This window comes from Corvus cornix, chromosome 1A, assembly GCF_000738735.6.
Source record: "Corvus cornix cornix isolate S_Up_H32 chromosome 1A, ASM73873v5, whole genome shotgun sequence".
NCBI classification, from domain to species: Eukaryota; Metazoa; Chordata; class Aves; order Passeriformes; family Corvidae; genus Corvus; species Corvus cornix.
The window spans coordinates 44531008-44551484 of NC_047057.1; the positions used below are offsets into that span (position 1 = coordinate 44531008).

Below are 20477 nucleotides of genomic sequence, written 5' to 3' on the forward strand. Positions count from 1 at the left end.
TCTTTTTCTTACCATCTAGATAGTAAAATACATCTCATGCTCTTGGTTTTTGTCTAAGATAGGGGACTAAATCTACAAAGTATCATGTTTTCTTCATTACATCTAATAGTCTTCAGAGACACAAAGTAACTACATGCCATGCCATTGTGCTCCCTGTCAGGAGAGAACAAGACTTTTCTTTGTTATGCTTCTGAGAAGAATTCAAGATTTAATTTATCTAAACACTAGTTCTGCGAAATGGACTGGCATTTTGAAAAACTTTTAGCATCAGTATACTCCTACCTTTTGTTCAATTTTATACTTATATACTAATGACTCATCCATAGTACAAAAGAAGACTTAAGCATTAAATGGAACAAAAAAAAATCCCTTGTAAAGGCTACTAGATCTACACTGAGGTTTATTGACTCCTTTTTTTATAATACACACAAACTTGAACCAAAAGAAAATGTACTCTGGACACTATCATTAACTATCAATTAGTATTATAGTTTGGCTTTCAGTAACAGTTTGACATTACTCAGATATTCTTGTCTTGTCTCATTCATTTATCTCTGGTACCTGTAAAGCTTTGTAAGCACATAATTTTAGAATTCCAGTACTACAGGGTAGGCATCAGAACCTTCCACTTAATCTTTGAAAACTATCCCACTGCAACATAAATAAAGCACAGCAAAAACTCCATTTAAAAAAGGAACACACGAATCACAAGTAACAACCCAACACCATCCTGACACAGAAAAGAAAAAAAATTCTTCTCATTAAAAAGAGAATACAGTTTAGAAGATTGAAGAGTTTTTAACTTCTACTGTGTCTTAAAGGGAAGCCAGGCTCCTCATTCTTGCTTCATTTACTCAGAACAGGACCTCTAATAAAAAGGGAAGTAACTGAAACAGAAAGTACTCTCTCTTCTACAGAGAAAATTAAGAAATTGTGCTTTTTAGAGTTTGGAACACAGTACAGATGACATATGCAGGAAAGTTTAACAAGCATACTTCTTCTAGTTAGCCTTTTAAACAATACTGTCTCCAAGGTTCATCTCTTAAGTTTTCTTTAAAAAAACACCAACTTCTTAAGAAAAATAAGACGATGAGTTAAGAGAATATTAACCTTTGGATCCTTCCAAATTTCCAGTATTAATGTTATGTATTTTCATGATATTATATAAAATACATACAAATAAATGTTAAGTCCTTCCATAAATTAAAGCTACACTGAAATGGGAAGTTCCACATATGGAAAGACTATAGAGTCGGCCTATGAGGAGATAAAAATCCCAGACTCAGAGAATTCATTAACTGACCTTGAACATGAGGAATAAAAATTATTAATATGAAGAAGAGCCACTGAAGTTAAAATAGAGGATGGGAGAAAGGGTCTTGCCAAATGAGTCAATGTAAAGGTAAGATGCAGTAACAGAGAGGTTTTTGGCAGAACAAACAAATGGGCATTTCAAGTGAAGGCTACAGAAGAAGAAGAAAACAGGTGAAATTGCAGACAGAAAGATCATTTGAGGGAGAAAATACAAAGATCCCAAAGGGGACGCAGGTGAACAACAAATGAATGGAACTCTCTATTTCATGAACTTTTAAATGGACAAAGGAAATTTCTACCGATATATATCAGCAGACAACAGAACAATTTAACTAGAGTGACAGAATACTCTGCTGCCTCTCAAACTGACCTATTTTGCCCAAATGATACAATCAGAACTACAACTTTCAAATTTTTGTACACACTTCCTCTTTTCCTGAATTTTGCCTTCTAAACCAGTGTGGCACACTTCTCATCTCTTAAGTTGTCTTTGAAAATAATTTTTATGTGGATTACTCATATCCCATTGGTTTGTATTTTTGTTGAGGCTTACCTAAAATACAAAGTGGATGATAACACTAAGCATGCTTCAATACCTCTCAATAGGATTGGCTTTTGCTACTGGTCCCCTATTCACAGTAATCCAATTCTTTGGAGCAAGGACCTAGGATGTCCATTTGCAAGGAACTGTGAGTTTCAGAAACAAAAGTATTATATAATACAGAGATTCTTTCAAGCTTACAAAACGTGTGGGTAGTGAATCACAGTGGACTGGTTCACAGAACAGCACAAACTAAACAGTCTGCAGGGTCTGCAGCTGAAAACAGATTACCTGAAAGAGGATATTGTAGTGATTTATAAACCCCCACACAAATCCTTACTAGTATCTTATAGTGCAAGAGACACCCAATTAAACACTTCTCTCAGATGGCCAAATCAACTTAAGTATTCTTTGCACACCATACGATACTATAGGATATTATATAGACTAAAGCTTATATGGTCTATATAAATAACAAAAAAGATTGTTTAATAGCAGCTATCAAATATGATGGTCTTACTGCAGTCTCCAAATCAGGAGGCTGCTCTGTATCATCAGCTAATGGAAGTAAAAGGATATGCTCAGAGAGATCATTATTTACTTGGCCAGCTTTTAATATTTTTCCTTAAGCAGCTGCTTATGGTCATAATGTTTAAGTATTTGGTAAGGAACTAAATGGACTGTAGCTACCTGAATGTTGTCTGGCCTACCACTGATGTATTTTAACAGCAGCATAAATGTGCGTGGGTGAACTATATGCAGTAACTGTACCTTAGCTGGAGTGCAGTAACCTCCTACTTCATGCTGAAGAAGGTCACATCTCCCAACTCTTCTTGCATGTTTTTGACATAATTCACATCGGTGCCATCCCATCCCTGCCAGGCTGAGGATTGGAAGTTGGAGGGTGGCAACTATGGAAGTGGCACATATAACGTGCGTGAGAGTAAGGTGCACTGGGGACCAGCTTAGGGAGTTAGAACCCTGGCTAGTTACAGTATCACATTAGTAAACCCAAAATCATTAGTGTTATTTTCTCCTCCCCACGGACTAATGTATTTCCTGCTAAATAGTCTGAGCACTACTGTAGACTACAATTCACACAGCTGAACAGTTGCAACAGTGTACAAAAAGGAAAACAAGCAAAAGGAAATGTTAAGCGATAAGGATAATGGAGAAAAGTGCATGTTTTTTAACAATACATGAAAACAGATGGAGAGTCAACAAGCAGAAATAAAGGACTGTTGGCATGGCAGAATCTGGAAATGACAATAAAAATAACTCTATTCTTTCTAACATCATGAGCCAGCATATAAATTTTAAAAGCAACAAATCTAGTAAAAAAAGTTTTTAATAATTTCCAAGTATCCACAATGAGTCGTAGTGCAAGGAAAAAATCAAAAAGGAGAACCCAGACAGACTTATTTGGAAATAAAACATCTTTTCTTATCCCATTTGAATGAAAATTACAAAATAAAGTGGATTATCTACCTGGATGTGTTGTGCAGATATATCAGGGGATGCAAAAAACAGTTGGTTGACACCTGCAGCATCTGGAGTTGCCAGGATAACTTTTCCTGGAGTGGAATCTTGTCTGGCAAGGATCACCTTGCTTGGGGTAGAGCCATCATGATTTGTTAAGATGAACTGCTTGCCTGCTGAGCTCTGATCAAGTGCTGTAACAATCTGAATCTTCTGGCCCGTCTGCTGATCTGTGACAATCTAATAATACATTTATCTCAAATTGTTACGGTAATTTAAGTTAACTTTTTGGACCCAATCCGGGCACTTGAAGAAAATGGGAATTTTGCCTTTCACATTTGAGAAGCAGGATCATCTTCCCCTCTGTCACACAAGAGCGAATTAAACTCAGGCGAAAACTTGGATTTTCACTGTATTTGAAACACATTTCAACCAAGGGTGTTTGAAGTGAAAACCTGAGTTCGTACTCAATTTTTACAACTGGCGCATGCTTTTACAACAGTACTGAAACTCTTGACAATTCTAACATCCAGAACTCAAGGCATGCCTGTAGCTGAGCCCTAAGACCCATCAGGTTATGAGAAATCTTAAATCTTGAATTCACCACATTCTACATGAAGTGCTCACAGCACCTCCAAAGTTTGGTTACTTAGTAAAAAACTTCTTAAAACCACAAATGTAGATGTCCAAGTGAAAGAAGTAAGCATCAAACAGCAGGAAGAGCAATCATATTGTTGCACCTGTATATACATTTTAGACTTCATTTTGTGGGGACCTTTTTCTACATACACATTTCTAAATAAAGTAAGTGAAACAGAATCTCTTTCCCTGTCTTTTTTGCTTTTCTTCTTTTAAGGAAAAACTGATTTTCGTTCTGTAATCAAGAACAGATCTACAGGCTGTTTTTTTCCATTTTATCCCTATATTCAAGCACAAACACAGCAGAATTTTATTAAATAATCCTCCACTTTCTGCCAACTTTTCCATAAGATTATAATTCTTGGAGAAAATAATCAACATTCTCTCTCTATATATATTCTATTCTAAATCTCACTTTTAGTCACTTAATTTCTCCATCAAAATGCCTATGTGAAAAACTCCCTGATTTATTCTGGAGACTAAGGAAAATTATCCTACAAAGACTGTTTCCTGCAAGCTATTTTGAATTAGAGCTCAATAAAAGAGCTCCTATTAACTTGGTTTTTAAACTATAGCCAAACATTTATGTTTACCTACACATACCCAGCATTCCTATTACAGATATGAATTTTATTTTTATTACAGATGACATTTAGTTCATTGTCTAACACTTACCATAACTAGTTCCACAGTAATTGGGGTGTCAATATTAATTACATTTCCTAGGTGAAGAACCATGGCACAAAGAAACAGAACGAGGCATAATTTCACAGGAGTTTTTTTTCAGCTTTGCTATTGCACCTTCACAACAGGCTTATTACTTTCTCTAAATGCTCAATACCTGTGTATAGTTTACATTTTAAAAAGATAAGCAGTGATGAGTATCCAATTTCAGCAGTTATAATGCAATATTGCCACTTTCAAATATTCAGAAATAATGAGTTTCAAAATACACAAAATGATTGTGTTTCCTTCAGGTGACTTTGTGCTCTTAACATTTTAATGGATCAAATTTCAATTCTTTTTCTCTGCAAAATATGATTAAAAGCTTCTCTAAGAGAAAAGTGCCAGTAAAATGATAAAATTCTAAATGCTAAAGAACAAAAAATATGGGATTTGGGGTGTAGGGTGAGAAGACAATGCAAAAACATGACAATAATTATCAACATGATAAATTTTCTGTTCAGTTTTTTCATATATCCACACGTCTGGGACCACAAATGGCTATAGCAATCCCTTATTTCTTCTTTAAATTCCTTTATGTTGGTTCTGTATTCTTTAGAAGGCAAACTTCCTTGCCATTTTCGTTTCCTTCTTTCCTTAATTTCCTTTTCCTTGTTCCATTTTCCTTCATTTACAATCTTTATTTCTCCTGTGTAAGTTTTGGCTGTTTTCAAAGTAGCTGATATTCCATTCCCCTTCTTTCCAAACACATCTATTTTATTTAGATTAGGAGAAATCCAATGTATATTATCCTCAACAGGGTGCATAGATGTACAAAAGCCAAACAGAACACTCTGCTGTTTTTTGAATTTCCAGACCTGCTCTTCGAAAGACACTCTTATCTAAAATTTGTCTCCCTATCAAATCTTAAAAGTGCAACTGTGTGTACCCCAAAAAAGGTATATACTCCATCTAGTTAGGTTTATACAAAGTAAACTCAAAAACCGGCATGCCCCAAACAGTGAAGACATGAACTTGAACTACAGCTGAAATTTTGGGATATATATACTAAGTTATCTTTTTTCCTATGGTAGTCCAGCTGTGTAATTAAGAAAATATATGTACTTGTAGATAAATACGGCAGGACAGTAGGCAAAAGAACCACTGCTACTTCACACAATTCACTTCACCTTCTATTTAACAAATAAGAGTCCCAACTCTTCAAATGGGTTCCTGCAATTCTAGGAGGATGCCCAGGCAGTTTTCACTACATGATACAGTGTTACGTTAACATCCATACCAAGCTGTTCAACCTGCACAAGTGGCTTCTGCAGCTGACAAGCATTTGACAGAGGCATAAGAGAAAGCAGTTTAAACAATTAAGCACATTCTGTCTGCAGCTGACCTCTTATGGCCATACACCTGCAAAAACTCCACCTACATTGCAATGGGGACACTGAAAAGTGGAGCAGTTCACCATAGTACAACAACCTGCAATACCTAAATGTCAAGGTAAGAGAAAAAAATAATCAGAGGGAAGAAAAAAAGCACTTATCTTCTGAAGAGAATCCATCATGACTCAGTGACAACACACTATCTTTCTTAATAATCTGAAACTCACTATTGCTAAAACGATAATGTTATAAAACAGGAATATATCAATTCAGGATTGACTGCATAAATATACACTACCCTCATGTACTTCATTTAAGCACCCTGATGATAATGGAAGATATTACTTTCCTTTATTGCTTTTAAGCCTGGTCTGTTAACAAGTTTTGACTTCCATTTGAACATCATTTCAATGAATTAAACACCTCAATAACTGTGTGTTCCTATTTTAGGAAAAAGAAAGTGTCTAAACACAGACAACTAATACACCTGTTTAGAACAGCCAGTTTTGTGCAAAAATGTCTGTTGAAAAAATGTGGCATTCAACTTTTCTCCCAGAAGAAACGCTAGCATTCCCTAAGAAGATTGACTAATGAAACATGTTTTAAAGAACCTTTTACTGAGGATTTTTTATTTCAAGATTCCAGATAATTAAGTGCATTTAATAATAATAAAGGAAAAAACACTTATTGGAAATATATACTTAAAATTATTCAATCTAACAGTTATGGTGGACATTTCACTGAGTTACACTTATTCCTACAAACTACTTTGCTCTTCACATAAATTCTTCTCTGAGCAAAGTTTTTACTACTGTTTGATACTGGTGATATGTTTGTAGATGTCTCTTGTAGGAAGGATGCCACTTGACTAAGTGTTGTTCCACACATATCAAGAGACAACAACTGAAGTGTTACCATCAATTTTGAAGACAGAATTAATGAGCATGATGCAAAAAGACAAGGGACAAAGTAGCTGGTTAGAAACAAGTGATCTTCCATCTACAGAAGATGTGAAAAACTACATAGAAGTCCCTGTCCTCAGAAATACAACTATTCTACATTCATTATATTTGCAGTAGCTACAGTGCCTAACCAAGAGCAGGTCTTCCCCCACAAAAAAATTGTCACAGAAAGGTTAGAAGTCTGCCACTGGATGTGAACCAACAGTACTGTTCAACAGTAAAGGCTCATGGGCTTGTATGTCCGTGTCTCACATTCTGATACTGAAATTGTATCTAATGGCTTCACACTAAAGGGATATTATAGCACATAGGTGTTGATGATGAAAATCAAAGGTAAAGAGATGATGGTTAACTGATGAACACAAATTAGTTAATAAAAGGTACAGCTGTACGCGAAGTATAGAAACAGAGTGGAGGTAGCTGAAAGAATGAAGACCTCCTGGATAGGTAAGACAGCCACCACAACTAGAGCACAAGTGGGTGGTAATAAATCTTTAAAAACCCCATCATGTATGTGGGACAGTTGTGAAGAGCCTTGGAAGGTTGAAAGCTTCAACACAATGAACCAAAACAGGAAAAAAACAGACGACAATGTTTTAGAGTGAAGCCAGTAAAAGGAAAGAGCAGCCAAGATTATACTAGTAGCTGGCTCACTTAAATGTGTGGTTTTATATGAACAACATATATCTGGGAGTATTTTTTACATTTTTTCTGCAGTTGATATTTTTCTCTAAGATGAAAATTAAAAATAAAACGTTTCCAAGGACTTGCAGTGACTTTTAAGGCATAAAATATGAAATTTCATTCCCCAATTCTTCCTAGTCTCCATATACACATTTCTATGTTGATTTAAGTACCTACATTGCCAAGAACTTCATATCCTCACTTCAACTGGAGATTATTACCTGGGAAGGCTATGGATTATAATACCAAGACATACAACATGGGTTGGGACAATCAAAAACCAGTATCCTTCTCAGACATTAAGTTTCCCTGCACTTTTTCATGACTTCAAAGTTACAGTGCAGTATTTCACTCCCTGCTTCTGCTCCAAAATGAAGAAATCCTCCAACTTAGTTGAACTACCAGATCTACAAAATATCCAGCTTTCAAGGAATCATTTCATTACAGTATTGCCAAAAGTTTTTTTCTGTTCAGTGATTTAGTATTTTTGTAATGGGAAAATTCTTATGAGGAAAAAAAAAAAGGAAAAAAGAAAGGGAAGATTGGAATGATGTTTTATTCCTGTTCATATAGAAAGGGTCTCTGCCATCCAAGGCTGAATATTTACATGAAAGCAAGTAACATGATGCGAACAAAAAAGAATTGCATGTGAAAACTGGCAGAAGCAAATAGCTCATCTCTGCTTCTAAAATGCATCAGGTGAAGCATACCTGTATACGCTGTGATAAAGAGAGGCCTGAATCTGCAGGGACGATCTGTATTCGTTGTGGTGTCCCATCCATTAGTGTTTGTGTAACAGCTTCCTGGGAATGTGTAACCTAGAAAGAAGAAACAAATGTAATGGACTGACAATGGATATACTATTTTAATGGATCCACTACCTTAATGGATTAAACCTTATGGTTTCTCTGAACAAGGCCATGGAAAGTCTGACACTCCTATTCTATAAAGAATGCAAATGCTTGTAATCTAATTCAACACCTTAATTTTTCTAATTAGAAAATTTGCCTTTAAACCCATTCTGAAATACCTTCCAATGTGAAATTTACAAACACTTTAAGTAAAGTGATTAATTGTCGACAAGTCCATGTATGTCAATCCAACTGAATATTTACCACTGTTGATGTTCATGAGACACAATATCTATCATCACAGCTGTGCTATGTTTGCACTAAATGTACTTTAATGGCTTGCTTGAAATGACAGAAGGTTTTCTTGTATGGAAACTCAACAACTGGCAGTTTCAATTCTGTTTTTCTTTTAAAGAATTCTATACTGAGGAACTATTAACAAAGGTAGACAAAACTAATAAATTGCATGAAGTTGGCAAGCAGCGTATCATATTAAAATCTCTGTGTGAATGCTCTTAGATACAATTCATGGAAGTGTTTTAACAATTATCAATATTTTTAAAATTCTTCACATCCTACAGGCAACAGCATATGGGGGAAGGTATTATTCACTACATTACCTGTCAATAAAAATTAAGGAGAACTGCCATTTGTAGCAGCTTGATCAGAAAGGTCAGATTTTTTGCAGCACAAAGAGAATTTGTCTTAACAGAGTTTACAGATGCCTTCAAATTGAAATTTTTGTCTTAAATTCCCAGGTAACTCCAGAACATTTTTGCAGTTCACAAACTGCCTGCAACATCCTGCAAATCTGTATTAATAGTAATTCCCAGTATTTACACCATTATACAAATACTCTTCTGCACCTGATTCCCCCTCTGCCCCTCCCAATTAATACAGAGAATATCTATGTATATTGCAGTAAAGTTACTGTTTCGTAACAGGTTGTGAGGGTTTTTTGGTCCTCCTGGACTAGCTTCCTGATTTTGCAACCATACCATCATCTAAATGCTAGTACCAGCAGACAAAAGAAGGTCAGAACATGCAGCTGGAGTCAGTATGAGAGGGGTGGTGGGTAAGACTTCGTCTTACAGCAGAAATACAAGCTCCTATCAGCCTACATTGATTTTGAAATTTTGCCCAAAAAGGTGTTACTTTTGGTAGCAGTCTCATAATCTACTTGCTCCTTTCCCCTCAGTTTGGTAGGTAAAACTCTCTGATTAGTCATTCCGTGATCAGGAATAGGACACTGATGCAGGTTGAAAAGCAGCCCAGCAAACAGACAAACAAAGGCTATTATTAGCACAGATCAAACCCTCAGTCCAGATCTCCACAATGCTCAGAAGCAGATGCATCAGAGCAAATGAGAGAGGTTAAGCTGCTGGGGAGATTGCTTAAGCTGCCAGCACCACCAAAAGAAATGCTTGTCAAACTACTGCCCAAGCCATTTCTGGACACTGCTTTCTAAAAATACCCGATTTTTCTGAGTACAAGTACTTTTAAACAATTCATCCACTTCTTTGCTTAAGTAAAGAACAAAAAACTGCTCATTACACAGCAGCGTTTTCAGTTCAAGAGAGGTACTTTCAAGCACTAAAATTCTGCATCAGCCTTTCAAAATGACAGGTACACGTGGTGATTCAGAAGTGATTAGAGTTCTATGTGCATTTATCTTTGCTTTACAAAATAAGCTATGTATTACAGAATTGCTTTACATTTGCTCCCTTAAAATGTCATGATCCACGCTGTGTAAGGTAAAACTGCTCTTTAACCCCACAAAATATCAGCTTGACATTTTTGCTTCTATGCAGAATACAAGTTTTTTATTGCAAGTAAGAGTAATTGCAAAATTTGTTAAAAATTGTATTTTATATTATGTGTGTGACAGACTGTTTCGACAACTATGTAGCTTTCCTCTGTTACAGTAAACTGGCAGGACTGTGGAAATGAACCACCATATACTCAGTGTTCCCAGCCACAGATTAAAGAAAGAAGAATGCTACAGGCTCTTGGCAGGTAGCTTCCCCACAGGAATCAGGAAATGTGATCTTGATGTAGAGATAGGAATTATCTCACACAGAGCAAAAGATGACTAGGAGACGGCAGAGTCCGAGAAACGATAATCACTGCACAGTACCCATATGGAAAGGGTTATATTTTGCTTTAATGTTTTGCTTTTATGCAAAAAGTCCTAAATCAACAAAAACACATTTGTGAACACCATTGTAAAATTGTTGCAATAATTTTGTGATTTAAAATCCTTCATGAACAACAATTAATATTAAAAAGAAATCAAACTCTATGTCACAAAAGACTTCTGACCATTATTTCGATGAGACACAGAAGCATTTTCCATTCTCCTCCATACTGGAACACCTTCTCCTTTCAAGTCTTTTTCCTTTCAGGTTCTACTCATGTAAATTTTTCTTGTAAATTCAATTAAAACTACTTCAACATTCAAGAGAATTATAAATGCTAGCAAAAATACTGCTGAAGTTCTCTAGATGTTAAACTATGATTTTTCAGTGCTTACGGTGATTAGGAATGCCACCAGGCAATAACAGCCTGCAGGTAGGCAGGAACATAAGTTATTGCATGAAGGCCCCTGTGAGACTGCTTTCCTTGCTGACTCCACCTTTCAGGCAGCACACTCATGCATGGCATGCACCTTTGACAGTAATTTTGGCTAAAGGAGTCCCAGCTTGCACTGCCCTTGGGGATGCTTTTCAGTCCTTCCAACCATGTGCCTGGTTGGACTGCAACCTGGACAAAATAAGGACACTGATCACAACCAAGAGGGAGATGACCTTCCTCCACTATGCTGTAATTTACTTTTTTTCCTAGTTTTGTCCACCACATGATGACACAGAGAGCTTACATGAGCAAGACTAGCATAGCATGAGAATAAGTAGCTAAGTGAGGATTGGGGAATGCTTAAGCTGCACTGCTCCCAAATACAGTGTGACCATCTCAGACACAGTAAAACCTTGTGAAAGGACAAATCCTAATCTACACTGCTGACAAAACAGCCTTGAAAACTGTAGAGCTGTGATTTCACCATGAACAGGAACAGCCAATAGCTCTCTGCAGCACTGCACCTTCACTCTGTCTGTTTTCTCCCCTGCCTTCCTTTGGCTACCAGCCATCTCCTTTGTGCTGGCTCTGGTACTCATTGGAGCCTTCTCAGACCCTAATCAATGCTAATCCAGCAGAAAATCTCCCAATTGTTTTGGCTGGGTTATTAGCTTTCTGTTGTTGGGAAAATTAATAAGGAAAGAAACAGAAAAAGGACCCTCTCTCTCCCATGTTACTGAGATATTAAGTTAGCTCAGTGCCTCCTTGAATCACATTATGAAATTGAGAAACAACCCCCACAGAGGCTAAACACCATCATCACACCATCCTCTGAGTGGAACGTACACTTCAGCTAGCTTTGACTAGCCTTGCGCTGTCAAAAAGAGACAAATTTAAACAGGAAATACAGCCCTATTTAGACCTCAACAAAGAATTACAGTCCCAAAACAAAACTGCATTAAACAGGTGTTCTCATCTAATAAAGAGGACAAGTAATAAAAAGAAAACCTCATACATCCCATAAATCACTTAAGTCCTTTTGAGATAGCCGTAGCAACACTCAGATGCTACAAAATAAAAGCTGTGAGAATTTATTCAGAATAGAATTAACCACCCCATCCCTCACTCCAACTTTTCCATCTGAAATCAAGGCTGAGAGGAAATAAAATTACTTGAGAAGTCTGTGTCTAGACAAGAAAGCAAGAGTGGATATTTCAAGCTAAAATATAACATATATTTAAGATAAATAAATTACTGCCTCTATCTAATTTAAAAGGGTGCTAATTTTAAATATTCTATGCTATGCTGAAACTTTCTAGATAACTATGTATACTCATATCCACACTCTCAAACTATCTGTGCATCTGTGGCAGTTCTCTGGCTGCAGTACACAGATTCTGCACACAGGTCACAAAAATTGAAACTAGAAATCTGTAGAAACAGTTCAGTCTTTCTTCTGACACATAGCAAGCATATATATCTGAAAGCGAAGAACGTGATAAAACTTTAATAGTGAAAACAAAACTGACAAATGAATTGCATAGTTGTAAAGTAAAAGCTGTGTCCTGACTTTTGTAACTAAAAGTGAGTAAAACAATTACACAACCAGATGGCTCTCTGAAAACCACTACAGGCCCAAAAAGCAGAGCTGAACAGCTACTGACTTACTGGAAACACTGCTAGATTTTTCTTAATTTCTGTAGGGTGGACTTTGGCAAAAAAGACTTTGCAGCATAACTTTAAAATGGACATAGTAAGTTTTTCTGCCTTCCGAGGGAAGTGTCCAGAAGTCTTGTCTGTACTAAAAATTTTCTCTGCTAATTTTGGTTTTTACATATCAGTCTGTATATTTTATTATTCAATTTCTCTTAAATAGGACTCAAAATTTATGTACCTCTCCCATTTGCTGTTCAAAAATTTGATGGGCCAGTTCCTCTATGGTTGCCATGATCTCTAATCACCAGAATTTCCTGTCAAAGAAAGGAAAGAAGATGCTTAACATCTGTAGTTTCAAAAGTAAAAATATCTTGGGGAAAATATAGTTCACATAAGTGCGTTCACAGTTTTATGAAGATGACATCCCTGCAAAATTTAAAGTTTGATTATACATAAAATTAATTCTATAAAAATAATTAATTTGCTATTTGAAAACTTTGTATTGTTTTATTTGAATAACTCACACAAAGACTTCCTATTTTTCCGCTTCTGCTTTTCCAACAAGCAGTAAAATCACTGTGAGAACAGAAGTCTTCTACTGACCATGACATCAGTAGGGACATATTTAACATCTTAAAAAACTGGAACACAGACAGTTTTGTTAATGCAAATCAAGAGGGGCAAATCTAACCTCTTCTGAACTCTTTAAGATTTTTTTAGTATTAACAGGAGTGCCCGAAGGTCAATTTCGTAACTAACAGGAGGCAGTACTTGGGACACAGAAAATACGTGTTTAAAAAAAAAGATGCTGTTTCGTTATCACCACTGTAGTTACAGCATAAGCCCAAATCTTCATGAGAAGAATTTTGTGGGATTTAACAGACCCTACTACATGAATGCAGTATAAAGGATTCAGATGCATGCCTTGTTTATTTGGCAAGGCATGTATTATATTACTGATATACAAATATTCACTAGACAGTACTTTAAAGGAACATTCACAAATTATGAAGCACCATATAAACAATTTTACTGACAAAAGCTAATTAAAAGCACTGCAATACCTACTTCTTGTATGAACAAAGACAGTACTCTCACACTAATACTGGTTTTCATTCTTTAACTTCTCTGGAACTCCTAGGAATTACCACCGCCTCAGTGAATCTCTAAACCTCCCCAATGAGCCATGCAAATAAAACATTTAACTAATTTTTAAATCAAATTTAACTCAAGCTATTTCTGCTCTTAAAATTGGAAAGAGAAATCTTTCTCAACTAGCACAAGAACTGCAGGCCTTGGAGGTGTGCCCAATGGTATACTAAAACCTAATTAATGTGCGAAAGGGGAAATACAGAAATATTTGGGCACTGTACACCATTCTTAATCACTTACTAGCACACTGCATTATTAGTTAAATTAGGACAAAAGATGACAGACATGCATATAGAGATATGATTCTAAAGCTTATGCTGAAAAGCATTATCTCCTAGGAAGATCCAGTATCAGCAACCTTCCATGAGCATTCTATCAGCCCACTTCTGCATCCAGTGAGCTGCAGCACAATCACTATTCAAAGAGCACTTGAAATTTTCAAGATAGGCAATGTGTCTTATCCATGTTTTCTTCTTTTAAATAAAATACTAGTAACAAAATATTGCACTGTTTATACATACAGTGCCAGAAATGAGTGCTACTTCATTACAAAATAACAAAAAATGGCTTTGAGGAATTAATTTGCACCAGCTAGTTAGTTCTCCTACATCAGATGCAACTGCCCTCACAGTCGAGATGTATTAGTAAAACAACTTAGCTTGAAAACTGAAAGTGATTTAAACTGACATGTTTTACCTCGGAGTAAAGCAGTGAAGGAATACATATGTATTCAACTATGATGCACCAGTCATAGGGAAACTACCTCTCAGAGAGGCATAAACCATTAGCAGTGAATTTCTGAAACTTATCTAAAAGAGACTCATTTGAACTACACTTGCACGAGCATAGGACCTCAAGTACACAAACAAGACTGAACTCTTATGATGAAGAGGAATCTGGAGAAAAGTTTGATCCTGTCCTACCTCTTCATGCTGTCTGGAATAAGCACAAGGAGATTCAACCTATGGATGCAGAACCAGCTGTCAAAGCTAGACAAATCATCTGAGTTTGAGCTCATGAGGCACGCACACAATGGAAAACGAATGTACTCACAATTATTGACAAGAATTTACATATTAATCACATGGTGTTTTATATTTTGACACCTGCACTTTCAATTTAAATAAACATTCAGAAGTATGTTCTCTTGTGTGTTGTTGCTTTATTTAACTCAGCGATCCCTAAACCAAAGGGCACTGAAAAAAACAGTATTTGTAACACCAGTACGCTGTACTAAAATATCTTAATTGAAACCACCTCCAATAAACCATGCAACTTTGCTCTGAAGAGCATGCATAACAGTGAAAAAAAGCACCTTCAGTATTTCAATCATAAGCTTTTAGACAGCATTTCATGTTGCAGATCAACTACTGAAATGGAGAGCTGCAACAGGCATTCCTATCCCATTTCCATTTTTATAATTTCATCTCTTCATGCTCTGAAAAGTCAGTTCAAGCAACTGAACTGGCAGAAACCTCTTTCTTACTTGCAGAGTCAAGGAATAGTTTCAAAAGCAATTTGAACAGAATTTACAGCTCACCCCCAGGAAGGAGGTCCTGCTTGCCCTGACCAAGCTGGGATGGTCTTGACCACACAGTAGAAAATTTAACTCACTAAAAGGACAGAAAACTCAGCTGGCAGAAATGCACCAATCATCTAGGTAAGCACACTGAACTGATTTCTTTTGCAGTCAGATTCATTCTATGGCAGACAAAAGGGAGAACATGTTGTTATAAGTCAAGAGAGGGAAGAAAAGAAGGAAGATTTAAGGAGGAGGCAAACCTCCATTTCTGTTGTTGCTGGCGGGGAAGCTGATAATTCAGTTGAACTGCACCATGAAACCATACTCTTTGCTTTTGGCCCAGCGAGCTGCCTGATGCAGCTCACTCTAGAGTCAGACAAGCCCAGAGTCACTGAAGACGCAAGGTCACCTCTCTGAGGAGCAGCTATGTGTTAAGCTGTGCATCTTGCTCTGGGGACAGGGGAGCAGGACAGGTCAAGGAGAACTACCTACAAATTCTCAGCTAACTTTGGTACAGCTGTAAAAGGTTTTGTAGTTCATGTTTTGCTTACCTAGGGTATCTGTGTTAGACTTCACATCAGGTATGCTTAATCACTCTTTAGACATCCCTGCAAGGAATTAAGCAGAAAAAAAAGCTTCAGCTGTTTTTATTCTATTATGTAAATTTTAAAATTTAGCACATTTTTAATGTTTTTAAAAGCTTATTTTCCTGAGTTGCTCCAGCCAACATTCTCAGAAGCTGAATAGTTTCACAAGAAATGATAAATATATTCTAAACTAAAAGCTACCTGAAATTGAGACATGTTCCCTAAACACCTTATAACCTTCATTTCCCAGCAAAGAAAAGCTCTTGGGGGATGAGGGAAAGGCCATGGATGTGGTCTACCCAGAGTTTAGGAAAGCCTCTGACACCATCTTCCACAGCACTCTACTGGACAAACAGGCGGCCCATGGCTTGAACAGGTGTGCTGTTCCCTGGGTAGGAAACTGGCTGGCGGGCTGGGTCCAGAGTGGTGGCAAATGGAGCTATATCCAGTTGGTGGCCACTCACAGCGGTGTTCCCCAGGGCTCAGTACTGGAGTCAACCCTGTCTAGTATATTTATCACTGATCTGGGCACCCTTGGTAAGTTCGCAGATAATGCTAAGCTGGGCAGGAGTGCTGAACTGCTGGAAGGTAGGAAGGCTCTGCAGAGGGATCTGGACAGGCTGGATCAATGGGCTGCGGCCTGGGGGTGCTGGTCAACAGCACCTGAACATGAGCCAGCGTGTGCACAGATGGCCAAAATGGCCAGTGGCATCCTGGCCTGTATCAGCAATAATCCAGCAGGACCAGGGCAGTGACCGTCCCCCTGTACTCGGCAGCGGTGAGGCCATGCCTCAAATGCCGCGTTCAGTTCTGGGCCCCTGACTACAATAAAGACTCTGAGGTGCTGGAGCATGTCTAGAGAAGGGCAACGGCGCTGGTGAAAGGTCTGGAGCACAAGTCTGATGAGGAGCAGCTGAGGGATGTGGGGGTGTTCAGCCTGGAGAAAAGGAGGCATGGGGGAAAGTTATTGCTCTCTACGAGCACCTGAAAGGAGTGAAGTTGCACCACGGGAGGTTTAGATTAGATCCTAGGAAAAGTTTCTTCACTGAAAGGCTGGTCGGGCATTGGCGCAAACTGCCCAGGACATGGTGGAATTGCGATCCCTGGAAGTGTTCAAAATGCATGTGTGTGTGGCACTGGGCTTAGTGGCAACCACAGCTGTGCTGGGTTAACAGCTGGACTCGATCTTTTTTCAACCTTAATGATTCTAAGTATCATCGGCCTGAGTTTTGATCTTCAATAACCAGAAGTGATCTTCAAGGTGTTCTCATCTAATGTGAATCTTCCTGATTTCAGAAATGCTCTTTTCCATGCTTGTCAAAACCATGCTATACACCTTCAAAGGACACATGAGGCCATATATGAGAAATGTTTATTGCTAGTATAGGAAAGAAGTAGACTGAGTCAATTAATTGGCAGATTCTTCCTTAGAATACTCTGTTCTCCTTTCAAAATGAATGAAACAAACCAATAGAAACCAAACTTTATTCAGATGCTTAAGACTGCTAATCACATTTATATTTCCTTTCTAAAGTTATCTAAAACATTGAAAGGATGAAACCTGGAATTCTGCAAGACCAGAGACCACAATGTAAAAAAACCTGCATATACTTTCAGGATCTTATTTATAATGTCCAACAGTTAAAAAAACTGTAATATTAGTTATATTAGGACTACAAGCAAGAAAGGAGAGCCAAGGCTTCTGCCAACACATCAAGCACTATGTTATTTACAAACATTGCCCAAATAATTTTTACCTCATTTATATCTCACTTTGAACGCTCTTGCAAAAATTATTTTCAACTGCTGCTGTTTCAACCAGCAAGCTTATGCTGCTTAAAACAAGCTCAATTGCTCTACTGGTTTCCCTTTTTCACATCAGACTAAGATCCTTGCCTTTACTTTTACCACAAAATTTCTGAAAAACGCAGTGGTAAAAAGTGCTTTGTCCCATGGCCATTTAGTTACTGATACCGTCACAGCATAAGCTCTTACTCCTTCTACAACTTTTTGCAGATCTTCCATTAAGATCTGAAACACTCTAAAACTACAAAACAAACATAACCTTTCTAAAATTTTCCTTAAAAAGGATGTGTTGCTGACAACTATGTCAAGTTAACAACATTAAGACTGTCAACATGATTAAACTGCTGCCTCTGCAAATGTACAATACATTCTAGTTTGGCACCCTTGTATTCCCTTAGTCTGTGATGATCCCTTTGCATATTTTCTTATTAGTGGTAAATTTCTGAGGCCAGGGAAAAATCCCCTTCTCAGAAGATACCCAGCACAGAAACATTCTGTTTCTGTTGCTCTAGCTACGGAGTAACACAAATATCAGCATCTGTACTCACACTGATTAGACCTGCTTTACAAGGATAATCACTACACTTGTTCTCAAATTTATTTCTTGAGTGTTTCACAGCATTACTTGCCACATAATTAAATAAAAAATGAAGCTATTTCAAAAACACTTGAAAAAAAAAACCAGAAACAGAATTATATATGCTCCTCTTTTCCTTAGAAAAGCTCAATCCCTCCATCCACTAGAAGAAGCATCTAAAAGCAGGCATTTTGACAGAAGGCAGGCATTAGACTTCCTCTTAAATGCATTAAAATGCATTTATTGCTTCTCTCTTCAATCTTCAGACTCAAAATGCTACCAAAATATTTTTGTCTGTAAGTTACATATTGTTAATTTATGCTCCTGGTAAATGAGTTAGTGAGCCTTCTTGGCAAGACTCAGAATTATTTTTAAATGCATCACTATCCTCAGTTAGTGTAAACTGGGTGGTGGTGAATCTGGCATCATCAAGTCCAATGGTGTTCCACTGCTACTTTAGATAAGCACTCTGTAGGCCACCACAGCAGTGGAAAACTTTCATTAGCTTGCACCAATTAAACCCATCCTCTCTACTTCTTCCTCAGCTTTTATATGCCAGAGTTTTCTCAATGTTTCCATCAAAAAAACGTATTAAATACTTACTTTTTAAAGTATTTCAGGCTTACTTCAACTGAAATGGGTCACGAAACATTCCCATGAGAGCAGACAGCAGTTTTGAGGGTTGGTAGTTAGAAGCACTAACCTCTCCACTAGTACAGTTAAGTTATACCCAGAAGACATCACTGTTTAACTTACCCTTCTTCAGGGACAAAAGTTATACAACTTTAATTGTCCTAGTAGGAGGTTCCTATTAATAGCATTTTTTAATATTACACCAGTGTAGACTAAGGACTTTAAAAGTAGTAGCAGAAGTATGTTTCTTTATGTTTGGATGCTCAATTTGATATAAATGGTAAACATCTCTCATTTTATTATATTACAGCGTTAGTACAGCTGCCCCACTATCAAGTGCCTTGATTCTGGCGTAATACCCTTTAAATAAGTAAGAACAAACCACATCAGCATGAAGATACAACATGAGAAAATTATGTCCATTCCAAAGATCTTCAGTTTACTTTGGAAAAAAGTGTCATACCCCTGACCAGTTTTACTGGTACAAAAACAGTATTTGTAAAATTTTTGTAGTTTACCCTACCCTGCTGGCACTGTTAAACCAGTTTGACTTTGTATGCATAGAAGAATCATTATTCATTCCAATTACTATGTATGGAATGTGTCTTAATACAGGGGTCTTTCCAGATTAAATTAACCTGTTAAACCAACGAAGTTACACAAGTATGTTCTAGATACTTTAGAAGTACAGGTACATTAACTAGTTATGACTGCAGAAGTTACTGTGAACTTTGCTTTTTGTTCTTTTATCAGTGTGCTGGTTTTGGCCGGGAGAGAGTTAATTTTCTTTGCAGTAGCTGGTATGGAGCTGTGTTTTGGATTTGTCCCGAACACAGGGTTGATAATACAGAGATATTTTTGTTATTTCTGAGGAGTGTTTACACATAGCCAAGACCTTTTCTACTTTTTGTGCTGCCATGTTGGTGAGGAAATTGGGGGTGCATGGGAGGTGGGTGGCAGATACAGCCAGGACAGATGACCAAAGGTATATTCGATACCATATGACACCATGTTCAGTACATAAAAATGGAAGAAGGAAGAAGAAGGAGACAGAGTGATGGCATTTACCTTCCCAAATAACCATTACACGTGATGGCATCCTGCCATCACCTTGGATATTCAGCCAGCTACCTGCCCTGGAGATGGCTGAACACTTGCCTGTCAATGGGATACAGTGAATTAACTCTTTGTTTTGCTTTGCTTGTGTGTGAGGCTTTCGCTTTCCCTACTGAACTGTCCTTACCTCAACCAACGAGTTTTTCAACTTTTACCCTTCTGATTCCCTCCCCAATCCCACTGGTAGGGGAGCGAGGAAGTGGCTGCCTGGGGTTAAACCACGCCACACAGTAAGGACAAATATGGGAAGGTCAACATGACTTTTTAGGAAAGCTCAAAAAGTTCATATAACAGAAAGCTAACTGGAAAAGAAGAAACTTAATCTCT

The 20477-nt window shown here is 37.4% G+C and overlaps 1 protein-coding gene across 17 annotated transcripts in view; it reads right to left on the reverse strand.

Annotated features, from left to right (window-relative positions):
- The window catches only part of NR2C1 (nuclear receptor subfamily 2 group C member 1), a 54317-nt gene that overhangs the window by 27262 nt on the left and 6578 nt on the right, over positions 1–20477 (reverse strand). For 7 of the 17 annotated variants that reach the window (XR_005604592.1, XM_039571606.1, XM_039571608.1 and 4 more), the window contains 4 exons: positions 15983–16039; positions 12996–13071; positions 8387–8494; positions 3344–3574 (listed from right to left, as the gene is read on the reverse strand). Coding sequence is in view for 16 of the 17 variants with exons in the window: in XM_039571606.1 (XP_039427540.1) it covers positions 3344–3574; positions 8387–8494; positions 12996–13049 (393 nt within the window). In the remaining variant the exon portion in view is untranslated. Of the gene's footprint in view, positions 1–2626; positions 3257–3343; positions 3575–8386; positions 8495–12995; positions 13072–15982; positions 16898–20477 lie in introns of those variants that run through there. The other 10 variants (XM_039571612.1, XM_039571615.1, XM_039571610.1 and 7 more) reach the window with 7 other exon arrangements.